Source organism: Scyliorhinus torazame, chromosome 1 (assembly GCF_047496885.1).
Source record: "Scyliorhinus torazame isolate Kashiwa2021f chromosome 1, sScyTor2.1, whole genome shotgun sequence".
Lineage (NCBI taxonomy): Eukaryota > Metazoa > Chordata > Chondrichthyes > Carcharhiniformes > Scyliorhinidae > Scyliorhinus > Scyliorhinus torazame.
In genome coordinates, this window is record NC_092707.1 from 314,376,692 (window position 1) to 314,389,992 (window position 13,301).

The 13,301-nt window shown below is 50.4% G+C and overlaps 1 protein-coding gene across 2 annotated transcripts in view; it reads left to right on the forward strand.

Moving 5' to 3' along the window:
• LOC140424276 (clathrin heavy chain linker domain-containing protein 1-like) overlaps positions 1-13,301 on the forward strand; it is a 208,731-nt gene that overhangs the window by 24,681 nt on the left and 170,749 nt on the right. For both annotated transcript variants that reach the window (XM_072507852.1, XM_072507853.1), the window contains exons 3-4: positions 2,186-2,325; positions 11,784-11,985. In XM_072507852.1, the coding sequence (XP_072363953.1) occupies positions 2,186-2,325; positions 11,784-11,985 (342 nt within the window). The remainder of the gene's footprint in view (positions 1-2,185; positions 2,326-11,783; positions 11,986-13,301) is intronic.

Consider the following 13,301-nt stretch of genomic DNA (forward strand, 5'->3'; position numbering starts at 1 on the left):
CGTTTAATGAGGAGGTGGAGAAGGGGGAGCTGCCGGAGACGATAGCGCAGGCAACGGTCATGCTAATATTGATAAAGGGGAAGGACCTGTTGGAATGTGGGTTGTATAGGGCCATATTGCTGTTAAATACAGGCGTCAAACTGCTGGCTAACTTGATGGCGGGAAGGATGGAAGGTTGTGTCCCGGGAGTGGTTGCGGAGGACCAAACAGGCATAATAAAGGACAGGAAGTTTTCTAGTAATATAAGGAGGCTGTTAAATGTGATTATGACCCCATCGGGAGCTCAGGTACCTGAGGTAGTGGTGTCCATGGATGCGGAGAAGGCATTTGACCTGGTGATGTGGCGGTACCTGTTTGAGGTCCGGGGAAGGTTTGGGCTGAAGTTTGTATCATGGGTGCACCTGTTAACTGTGGCACCGAGGGCGAGTGTGCGAACCAATGACATGGGTTCACGGAACTTTGAACTGCACAGGGGAACAAGGCAGGGGTGCCTGCTGTCGCCGCTGCAGTTTGCGCTGGCTATAGAGCCTCTGGCTATGGCTCTGAGGGGGTCAGCAGAGTGGCAAGGGATTACGAAGAGATGAAGGGTGCATCAGGTGTCGCTCTATGCTGACAACCTACTATTGTATGTTTCGGACCCGTTGGAGAGCATGGAGAGGATCATGGGCTTGTTGGGGAAGTTTGGGGCATTCTCGGAATACAAGTTAATTGTAGGGAAAAGCGAAGTGTTCCCGGTGAATGGGTTGGGTCAGCGAGCTAACTTAGGGGAGGATGCCATTTAAGGTTACTACAGACAGGTTTAGATACCTGGGATTCAGGTAGCGAGGAAATGGGTGATGCTCCACAAATGGAAATTAACAAAACTGGTGGAGGGGGCTAGAAAGGATCTCAAGAGGTGGGACATGCTGCACAGGGATTGTCCAAGTGGTGAAGATGAACATTCTGCCAAGTTCCTGTTCATATTCCAGACACTCCCGATCTTTATATCGAAGGCCTTTCGGAAACTGGACACAATTATTTCAGATTTTGTATGGGCAGGGAAGGTTCCTAAGGGTTTCAGAGGCAGCAGGGAGGGTTGGTGTTGCCGAACCTGCTACATTACTATTGGGCAACGAATGTGGAGAAGTTGAGGCGATGGTAGGAAGGAGAGGGGGTAGAATGGGTTGGGATGGAGGAGGAATCCTATAGGGGGTCCAGCTTAAGGGCTGTGGTGATGGCAACGTTGTCAATGGCACTGAGCAGATTCTCAGGGAGCCAGCTGAGGAGGCACTTTAAGATAGGGGGGATGTCAGTGTTAACGCCGTTGTGTGGAAAACACGGTTTTGTGCAGCGGGAGGGGGGAGGGGGCGCGAGGTGCGGATAGATGGCACGTATAGGAAATGGAGAGAAGTGGGGCTGGTTAAGGTGAGGGATTTGTATATGGAAGAAGAGTTTGCCAGTATAGATGAATTGTAGGAGAGGGTAGATCTCCTGAGAGGAAGTGGGTTTAGGTACCTGTAGGTAAGGATAAGGGACTTTGCGTGGAAGGTTTGGAAGGAGACCCCAGGATGCCGAGGTACACCCTGCTGGAGTGACTGCTGATTCCGGATGTGGAAGGGGAGGGCAAGATTGGAGATATATACAGGTGGCTGGGAGAACAGCAAGGTGAGCGGGTGGTGAAGAATAAGGAGATATGTGAAGAGGAGCTGGGTGGGGAGATAAACTGGGGAGTGTGGAGTGAGGCGTACGAAGGATAAATGCAACCTCCTCATGCGCAAGTATGAGCCTAATAAAGTTCAAGATCACACACAGGGTACGTATACGGGCAAGAATGAGTGGGTTCCTCCAGGGCGTGGCAGTGAATGTGAGAAACGTGGGTTAGAAAAAAAGATCAATCTTTGGAACTCTCAACTTCAAAAGGCGGTGGAAGCAGAATCTTTAAATATTTTTAAGGCAGATGTAGGTAGATTCTTTGTAAGAAAGAGGGTGAAAGTTATCGGGGGGACAAGTGGGAATATAGAGTTGAGGTTACAATCATATCAGCTACAATCGTATTGAATGGCAGAGCAGGCTAAGGGGGCCAAGTGACCTACTCTTGGTCCAATGAGTTTTTGACCTGCCTGGCATTATTCTAAAGTCAAGTTAAGGAGCTATATAAATGCAAATTGTTTCTTGTTTCATTTGATAATTGAAATTCTTTTAACAGAATTGATGTCATTACACAAAATACAGCTGGATTAGAAGCTCGTTTGCAGGCAGTAAAAAATTCAAGAAAAGTGAAAGGCGAACCAACAAAAGTGACCTTGCCGCCACGGGATGAAATTGCCAATGTTAAATGTATTCCAGGTCCGACATTTGTCAAAACATTTTGAGATTTTAAAAAAATCTTTCAAGCAATTGTTTAATATGGAACAAATGCAAAATTCTTAATTTTAGTTAATTATTGAATCGATTTTTAAAGTTTACTATTGCATTGCCTTGTTTGAATCCCTCCAACCTTGTACCAACCCGAACTAAGAAGGCGACTTGCTTCCAGGCCATTGCAAGTAACTGGAAATGATTGCTTGAAAATGTACAAGAGTGCTTATCATAGAATCCCTCCATGCAGAAGGAGGCCATTCGGCCCTACGAGTCTGCACCAGTCCTTGGAAAGAGCACCTCACGTAAGCTTAAGCCCATGCCTCCACCCTATTCCCGTAACCCAGTAACACTACCCAACCGTTTGGACACTAAGGGACAATTTAGCATGGGCAATCCACCTAACCTACACATCTTTGGACTGTGGGAGGAAACTGGAGCACCCGGAGGTAATCTCTGCAGACACAGGGAGAAAGTGCAAACTCCACACAGACAGATTTTGAAAAAATATATATTTTTATTCTGTTTTTAACATTTTATATATAAAACAAAACAATGCAAAACATCAAGAACAACAGAACCCCTCCCACTCCACCAAACATTACCCCCAAAACTCAAAGACAACCCCACCCCCAACCACCCCTCTCCCCTTAACAGTTGACAGTAACCAACTCTTTAAAATGTAGAATAAACAGATTCCATCTCTTGTGGAACCCCTTCATCACTCCCCTCAAAGCAAACTTAACCTTCTTCAAATACAAGAACTCCGTCATGTCCCCAAGCACACTGAGGCACAGGGTGGAGAAGCTGACCTCTACCTCAACAGGACCCGCCTGTGAGCAATCAGCGAAGGCCAAAACTACCCCCGCTCCCGTCTGCAGCTTCCGCAAGGCTGACACCCTAAATATGGCCCTTTAGGGGACTGGGCTCCAAATCCAGGTGCAGGATCGCCGACGTGCTGAAAAACAACCTTCAAAATTTCTCCAACTTCGAGCAGGACCAAAACAAAGAAAAGTACAGCACAGGAACAGGCTCTTCGGCCCTCCAAGCCTGTGCCAATCATGATGCCTCAACTTTTTAAAAAAACCTTCTGCCCTTACTCGGTTCATGTTCCTCTAATTCCTCCCTATTCATGTATCCATTCAGATGCCTCTTAAATGTTGCTAATGTGCCTGCCTCCACCGCACCCTCTGCCAGCGTATTTCAGGCACCCACCACTCTCTGCATGAAAAACTTACCGCGCACATCTCCCTGAAACCTTCCCCCTCTCACCTTGAACCTGTGCCCCCAAAGATATGTATATGATTGGCCAGACCTCTCCCACACTGTTCGCAAGTGCCCTCCACCCCTCAAACAGCCGGCTCATCCTCAACCTCATCAGGTGAGCCCTGTGCACCATCTTTAACTGTATTAACCCCAGCCTCGCACATGAACTTGTGGCATTCACCCTCCGCAACACCTCTCACCACGACCCCTCCTCCATCGCCACCCGCAGCTCCTCTTCCCACTTGGTCTTAACCCCCTTCAGCAACGTCATATCCTCCTCAAAAATCCTTCCATAAATCGCCAAGGTGACCGACCCTTCCAACCACATCACCGACAACACCCCCTTCAACAACGAGGAGAGAGGTGTCACCGGAAACTTCGGGAAAACCTTCATTGCAAAGGCTCGCACCTGCATATACCTAAAGGCCTCCCCCCAGCCGCCGCCCCCCCCCCCCAATGGAATCCCAAACTTATTGTTTGAAAAATATTTTAATTCCACTTTTAAAAAATATATATTTTTATTCAAGGAGTATTCACATTTATTCACAAAATATCAGAAGAACAACAAAGCAACTCAATAAACAACCACAACCCGCCTACCCCATGACAACAACACCCTGCCACAACCTGCCTTCCCCACTTTAATCCCCTTCCCCCCCTCCCCCCTTGCTGACCCCTCAATCCTCCTTAAAGAAATTGATAAATGGCTTCCACCTCCAGGTGAACCCCTCTGCTGACTCTCAGAGCGAACTTGACCTTTTTCCAGCCAGGTCGCTCACCCACACCCCCGCTTTCGGTGGCTCCGGGTCCCGCTACCCCAGTAAAATCCATCTCCGGGCTATCAGGGAGGCAAAGGCCAAAACATCGGCATCTCTCACCCCCTTGATTCCTGGGTCTTCTGACATTCCAAATATTGCCACCTCTGGTCTCGGAACCACTCTCACCCTCAACAACTCAGGCATCACATCCGAGAATCCCTGCCAGAACCCCCTCAGTCTTGGACACACCCAGAACATGTGGACGTGGTTTGCGGGCCCCCCCGCACACCACCCACACCTATACTCTACCCCCACAAAAAACCTACTCATCGTCGCCACCATCATATGAGCCCTATTCACCACCTTAAACTGGATTAGGCTTAACCTTGTACACAACGAGGATGCGTTCCTCTTCGCAAAGCCTCCTCCCGCATCTCCGCCCCCACCTCCCTTCCCAGATCCTCCTCCTATTTATGCTTAATATCCCCCACCAGGGCTCCATTAATTCCTTATAGATATCCTAAACCTTCCCCTCCCCTATTTTATCCTTGGACAACAGCTTGTCCTTCAACCCCTGGGGTGGTAGCCCAGGAAAAACATCACAAATCCCAAAACTGCAGGTACCTAAAACCATTCCCCCTGGGCAACTCATATGCTTCCTCCAAATCCTCCAGCCCTGCAAATTTGCCTTCTATAAGTCCCCAAAGCGCTCAATCCCCGCCTGCCGACACCCCCAAAACCTCGCATCCAGCCCCGCCGGCACCAACCTATGGTTATCGCAGATCGGTGCCCATACTGAGACAGTCTCCAGCCCCAAATGCTGCCTCCACTGCCCCCACACTGTTAGGGCCGACACCACTACTGGGCTCACGGAGTAGCTGGCCGGCAAGAACGGTAAAGGCGCCAACATCAAAGCCCTCAAACTCGTTTCTCTAAACAACGTCACATTTACCCGCCCCCACACTGACCCCCCTCCCACGGCCCATTTCCTCACCATTGCAATATTCACTGCCCAGTAATAATTTATCATATTCGGCAAAGCCAGCCCCTCCTCGCCCCAACCCAAAAAAACCTGCCACAGCTGTGGGGCCTACCTTGCCCACACAAACCCGGAGATCAGCCCATTAATCTTTCTAAAGAACGACTTGGGGAGAAAGATGGGGAGGTTCTGAAACACAAACAGAAACCTAGGCAGCACCGTCATTTCCATTGTCTGCACCCACCCTGCTGTGACAGCGCACCTCTTAAAATCCACCTTCATCCTATCCACCAGTCGAGCCAAGTTCAGCTTATGCCATTCTGCCCACCTCCATCTGGTTACCCAAATACCTGAAATTCGCCACACCACCCTAAATTACAACTCCCCATGTCTCCTTTTCTGCCCTCTGACATTAATTGGGAACACCTCACTCTTTCCCGTGTTCAGTTTATATCCCGAAAACCAGCCGAATTCCCCCAAATTTCCATGAAACCTCCAATGCTGCCCTCCGGATTTGATATATTTAATACAGGTTGTACTCATACAGCGAGACCCTATGTTCGGCACCACCTTGCTCAAACCCTCTCCAATCCCTCGAAGCCCTAAGCGCCATTGTCAATGGCTCTATCGCCAAGGTGAAAAGCTATGGGGAGAGCGGGCATCCCTGCCTCATCCTACGGTGTAGCTAAAAGTATCCCAAACTCACTCGGTTCATCCACTAGATCGCAACCGCCGCCTTATATAGCAGCCGGACCCAATCCACAAACCCCTGCCCGAACCACCCCAGCACCTCCAACAAATACGCCCACTCCACCCGATCAAAAGCCATCTCTGCGTCCATCGCCACCACTACCTCTACCTCCTGCCCCTCCAAAGGCATCATAATTACATTGAGTAGCCTCCGCACATTCGCCGACGACTGTCTTCCCTTCACAAAACCCGTCTGATCACTACCTATCACCCCGGCATACAGTACTCAATCCGCGATGCAAGCACCTTCACCAACAACTTGGCATCCAAAATCAATAACGATACCTGGCAGTAGGACCCATACTGCTCCGGATCCTTATCCTTCTCTAAAATCAGGGAGATGGAAGCCTGTGACAGTGTAGGAGGGAGTTCCCTCCTCTCCCTTGCTTCATTGTACACCCTCACCAGCAGTGGCCCCCAGTCCATCCCAAACTTTTTACAAAACTCTACCGGGAACCCGTCCAGCCCCTTCCATGCTTGCATTGCCTCCATAATGTCCATCACCTCCCTCAGCCCAATTGGGGCCCTCAGGCCCTGAACCAGCCACTCCTCCACTTTGGGAAACTCCAACCCACCCAGGAACCACTCCTCCCTGGATTTCTTCCTGGTCAGGGGCTCAGACTCGTATAACCTATAAAACGCCTCAAAAACGCTATCCACCCCTTCCGGGTCCATCACCATCTTACCCTTATTATCCCTCATTCTGCTAACCTCCCTCGTTGCCTCTTGCTTCCTCAACTGATGGGCCAACACCCTGCTCACCTTCTCCCCATATTCATAACTGCCCCTCTGCAACTGTCCCACCGCCTTCCCTGTAGAGACTAGCCCACACTCCATCTGGAGCCTCTGCCTTTCCTTCAACAACCCTGCCTCTGGCGCCTTTGAATATCTCCTGCCCACCCTCAAAATCCACCAGCCTTGCCCTCTCCTCCCACTCTGCCTTCTTCCTGTGCGCCCGAATCGAAATAAACTCCCCTTGAGTGCCTCCCACAACACGGCTGCTGTGACTTCCCCATGTCGTTCAACTCCACGTTGCCGCGAGTGGCAGCCAGCACCCACTCACTCACTTCCTCATCTGCCAGCAACCCCACATCTAGCCTGCACTGTGACCGTTGAACCTCCCCGAGCCACCCGCAAATCTACAAATGCGGTGCGTGGTCGGAAATCACCATCACCGAATACTCCGAGTCGGCCACCCCCACCAGCAGCGCCTTGTCCATCATAAAAAAGTCAATCCGGGAATACATCCGGTGCACATGGGAGAAGTATGAAAACTTATTCACCCTCGGCCTCCAAAAGCTCCACGGGTCCATCCCCCCCATGCTCTCCTTGGACTCCCTCAGCTCTCTCGCCACTCGCAACACCCTCGATGACTTGGGACACGACCGGTCCAAGCCCCCCCCCCCCCCAGATCGGCCACAACAATCTCCACCTAGAACGCAACCCACTTATTGACCAACACCGCCACCCTCCTCATCTTCATATTTCATATACCGTCCCAAATGAAACACCTGCCCCACTCATCCCTTTCTCAGCCTCGTCTGATCCCCCAATTTCAGGTGCATCTCATCTCCTGCAAATATGCCACGTCAGCCTTCAGACTCCTCAGATGTGTGAACACAAGCGAACGTTTGACAGCCCCATTCAACCCTCTCATGTTCCCCGCCCCCCTCCCCTGCCAATCATACATATCCCCTTTTGAGCCAGCACTAAGTCCTCGCCATGTGCCCCTTGAGGCCCGTCCTCGGATGTCCACCGCCATCGAAATCTTCCCAACTGCGCCACACCAACCCCTTTCCCACTCCCTCCCACCCTCAAATGAAAAAACAACCCCCCCCCCCCCCCCACTCCTTCTTTCTGGCAACCCCCTCTTCACTTCCGTTAACTAGCCCGCCCAGCTAACATGATCCCCGCCCAAGGCCTCCAACTTCTCCTCTTCTCTCCAGTGTTTCCCCCATCCCGGTCATCCCAACCACCAACACACAAAGAGTAACAAAAGGCACACTCACCATCACTGCTCCCCCGTCAAGACCTGCCCCAGAATATTCACCCATAGACACTTTAAAAAGCATACAAAACTCCTCCAAAGTTAAATGTCCTCACATTCCTCCCAGTCCATTGTCCCTCATAAAGTTGGTTGCCTCCTCTGGCATGTCGAAATAAAGTTCCTGTTTCTGGAAAGTCACCCATAGGGAACCGGGTATAATACTCCAAACTTCAACCCCTTCTCAAAGACAGCAGCCTTAACCCGGTGTAAACTGGCCCTCCTCTTCGCCATCTCCGTATCATGGTAGACCCGCAGCTCAAGTCCTTACCAGGTACACTTCTTTATCTGCCTCGCCTACCGTAGGATTTTTTCCTTATCGAAAAAGCGATGCAGCCGCACCACCATCGCTCGGATGGCTCGCCCACATGTAACCTCCTCCTCAGTGCCCTGTGCGCTCAGTCCACCTTGAGAGGCTTTTCAAAGGCCCCCTCTCCAGTCAACCTCTCCAGCATATTTGCCACAGACACAGCGGCCTCTGCACCTTCAATATCTTCAGGCACCTGTCATGAGAATGTCGCTTTAAGAAATGGTTAGCTGCTCATGTTACTGCAGTGATGTCAGAGTGTGGGTGGAGCTGAGCTCTGGTTTTGCTTTTTAGTTTCACTTTGAGAAAAGCTTGGATGTGTCTCTGTCTTTTTGTTTTTGTTTTTCAGTGTGTTGCGGCTGAAGTCAGCCAAAGCAGCTGCACTGTTGACCTCTCTGCCATGAAGGACTATCTCTTGATCATTTGGTGAATTCAGAAATTTAAATGTTTTCAGTATCGAAATTAAACCCTGGTGTGCTTCTGTTTAAAGGTTGTTAAGTCTTCTGGGTGTTAAAAAGAACAGCTTAAAGGATTCCTTAGTGTTGTATTCTTTGGGGGTTGTATTTGAATTGATGGTTGCTAAGATATTCACTGTTTGTTTTAAAAAGGTTAACTTGAGTTCATAGAATAAACATTGTGTTTTAAAAAATACTTTTCCATTTCTGCTGTACCACACCTGTAGAGTGGGCCGTGTGCTCCCCATACCACAATCTATTAAAGGTTGTGGGTCAGGTGAACTCCATGATACACTTTGGGGTTCTCTAAACCCTGGCCCATAACACATCCCAAAAATCCTCATATTCTGCCACCTGGAGCGGTTCTTCGGGTCCTCCACCTTGTCCCTCAGCCTCTTCAGGCTTTCATGCATCACTCCCAACTCCATCGCCAATGAGGCCATCTGCTCCTCATGCTCCTCCACCGCCTCCTCCAATTTCTGAATCGCCCGGCCCTGGGACTCCAGTCTCTGCTCGTTCAATCCCAGACCTCATCGGCTCCACCACCTTGGCCAGGCCTTCCAGGTCCTCTTTTCTCTGCTGCTGGAACTTGTTGTTCAAGTACTCCACAAGCTGCTCCGTCGACCACTGGGCAGACAACACTGCCCCCCTTGCACTCCGCCATCTTTACCTGTGGCGCACCACGAAACCTCTCCTGCTCCAACTACTCTTTCTTTCTCATGGCGTTCCTCGTCTGCTGATCCATGCACCAGCCACACCAGAGGAGTATTACCTTCCCTGAGCACTCCAGCCCCATTTGCCCTCAAATATTACACCCTTCGGGCAGGAAAACACCGAAAAAAATCCACCTTGAGAGGGAACCATCAAATGTGCGACCGCTCACTCCATGGCCGCCTCCGAAAGTGCCCAAATTGTCAAGTTTTAACAATTAAACATTTCACACACACAACATTTACAAAATAGAACCAACCCAAAATAAAACAACAGCTCAGACCACCCCCCTCAAATCCCTCCCCCTAACAGTTGGCGGCAACCAGCTCTCCAAAATGTAATACAATAATAATAATCTTTATTATTGTCACAAGTAGGCTTACATCAACAATGCAATGAAAATCTCCAACAAACCCCATCTCTTGTGGAACCTCTCAGAGCAAATTTCACCTTCTCCAAATACAAGAATTCCATTAGATCCCCCAGCCATACCGAGGCACAGGGTGGAGAAACCGACCTCCACCCCAACAGAACCGACCTCCACCCCAACAGATCGATCAATGAGACGAAGGCTAAAACATCCACCTCCCCCCCCCTTCCGTCTGCAACTCCGGTAAGTCTGACACAACAAATATGGCCCCCAGGGGACTGGGCTCTAAGTCAACATGTAGAATTGCCGACATGGTGCTGAAGAACGACCCCCAAAGCTTCTCCAACTTCGGGCAGGACCAGAACATCTGTACGTGATTGGCTGGGCCCCTCCCACACCACTCATAATATCCTCCAACCCCTCAAACAACCATCTCATCCTCGACTTTGTCAGTTGCACTCTCTACACTGCCATGGGCAGCACGGTAGCACAGTGGTTAGCACTGTTGCTTCACAGCTCCAGGGTCCCAGGTTCAATTCCTGTCTTGGGTCACTGTCTGTGCAGAGTCTGCACGTTCTCCCTGTATCCGTGTAGGTTTCCTCCAGGTGTTCCGATTTCCTCCCACAAGTCCCAAAAGACATGCTGTTAGGTAATTTGGACAGTCTGAATTCGCCCTCTGTGTACCCCAACAGGTGCCGAAATGTGGCAACTAGGGGCTTTTCACAGTAACTTCATTGCAGTGTGAATGTAAGCCTACTTGTGACAATAAAGATTATTATTACTAGCTGTATCAATCCTAGCCTCGCATATGAGGTTGAGGCATTCACCCTCTGCAGCACCTCACACCACAATCCCTCGTCCTATGCCAGCCCCAGCTCCTCTTCCCACTTGGCCTTAATCCCCTCTAGAGACTCCCATCCTCCTCCAAAATCAAAGAACAATACAGCACAGGAACAGGCCCTTCGGCCTTCCAAGTCTGTACCGGTCTTACCAACCTTGGCCAAAACCCTCAGCACTTCCTTGTGCCGTATCCCACTATACCCATCCGATCCATGTGTTTGTCAAGATGCCCTTTGAACACCGTTAATGTATCTGCTTCCACAACCTCCCCTGGCAATGTGTTCCAGGCACTCACCACCCTCTGCGTAAAAAACCTGCCTCGCACAACTCCTCTAAACTTTGCCCCACGGACCTTAAACCTATGCCCCCTGGTGACTGACCCCACCACCCTGGGAAAGAGTGCCTGCCCATCCACTCTATCCATGCCCCTCATAATCTTGTAGACCTCTATCAGGTCACCCCTCAACCTCCGTCTTTTTAATGAAAATGGTCCAAGTCTCTCCACATGGTCAGCCTCTCCACATAGCTAGCACCCTCCAGACCAGGCAACATCTTGGTAAACCTCCTCTGCACACTCTCCAAAGCCTCCACATCCTCCCATAAATCGCTGAGATGACCCCCCCCCCTCCAACCTCATCACCAAAGCACCCCCTCCAGCAACGAGGAGGGCAGTGCTACCAGACCTTGTTATCACTTAGGAGGGTGGTGCTAATCCCAAACTTTAAACCACACATTTGACTTGTATTGTTCGAAATCTGCAGATTAGAAGCGCATATACCTAATATTATTGTCTGCATTTGAGCCCTTCCCGGCATGACACTTGCTAGTCATCTATCGAAGCCGCTCCTATTACTAATGGAATAATTATGGCCTTTGCATTCTGTAGGCAGGACTTCTCATGCAAACAAGATGCAGCTGCATTACAGTGCTTAGAAGCTGTTTTTGTCTATTGTGTTTCTGCAATAGGTCTGACATTGACGGAGTCTGTAAATGTGGATGATCTATGTAAGCATCTGGGGAAACTGGAAAGAAAACTGAATGACCTCAGATTTGCAAAAGAAACAAAATATGTGCCAGCACAGATCAAAACTGATATATGCCAAGAAATTTATCAGCAAATGCAACAATGGGAAGAGCTGGTCACGCTGAATAAGCAACTAAAACTCAGGTATTTAAGAAGATTATTTTATTGTTGTCTAATAACAATCAAAAGGGTAGAAATTAAATTGGCAATTCTTTAGATTCCTCGTTTGAAATTTCCCGGGCGGGCTTCTCGGAGCCTCCGCGCCGAAATCACGCTCGGCGTGGGGCAGAGAATGTGCGTCAGACCCGCGATCGGGTCCGACGTTGCTGCTGCGATTCTCCTGTCCACGGACAATTGGCGGCAATCGGGCGCGCGGGTCGACGCGGCGCCGGTCAGGGGCCATTGAAAGAGGCCCCCGCAGCAATTCTCCAGCTACAGCTGGCCGAGGTCCCACCGACGTGGTTCTCTCATGATTCCACCTGACGGGCACACGGCGTGGCGGCTGCAGACTCAGTCCGCGGCCGCCCTGGCGGAGTGCATGGGTATCATTCACTGGGGGAGGGCCTCCAGGACGGGCAGGTTATTGATCGGGGGCCACCGATCTGCGGGCCAGAGTGATTTGCGCGCGTTTATTCGTGGGCATGGGGACATAGCCCCATTATTGGAGAATCCCGCCTCCTGTATTTAGATAAGAATGAAATGTTTTGAGACTTCCGGGTGCGGCGATGACCAGCTAAGTCGCACGTTTCGGCAGCTCCCGGTGGAACGGACTTTTGGGCTCTTAATAGGAGCCCCAACGGCAATTTTAACGGCTAAAAACACTGTGCGGTAAACCATTGCGGTGGATCCTCTAGAGCAGCGGCAAGGAAGGCAAGCACAAAGCAAGATGGCATCAGAAGGTGGCAGCTTAATATGGGGCCCTGACCAACAAGAGTTCCTGCGGCGCTGCGTGGAAGAACTTAAAAAGGAGATGAAGAAGGAGCTGTTGGCCCCGATATTACAGGCGATTGAAGGGCTAAAGGAGGAGCAAAAGACCCAGGAGCAGGAGCTTCGGGTCGTGAAGGCAAAGGCTGCTGAGAATGAGGACGAAATACAGGGCCTGGTGGTGAAGACAGAGATGCACGAGGCACAACACAAAAGGTGTGTGGAAAGGCTGGAGGTGCTGGAGAATAATGCGAGGAGGAAGAATTTAAGGATTCTTGATCTTCCCGAAGGTGCAGAAGGGGCGGACGTCGGGGCATATGTGAGCACGATGCTAATGGGATTGGAGGCCCCGACGGGCCCGTTGGAGGTGGAGGGAGCTTATCGAGTTATGGCGCGAAGACCGAGGGCTGGAGAAATTCCTCGAGCCATAGTGGTGAGATTTCTCCGATATAAGGACAGAGAGATGGTCCTCAGATGGGCAAAGAAAACCCGGAGCAGTAGGTGGGAGAACGCGGTGATCCGCGTATATCAAGATT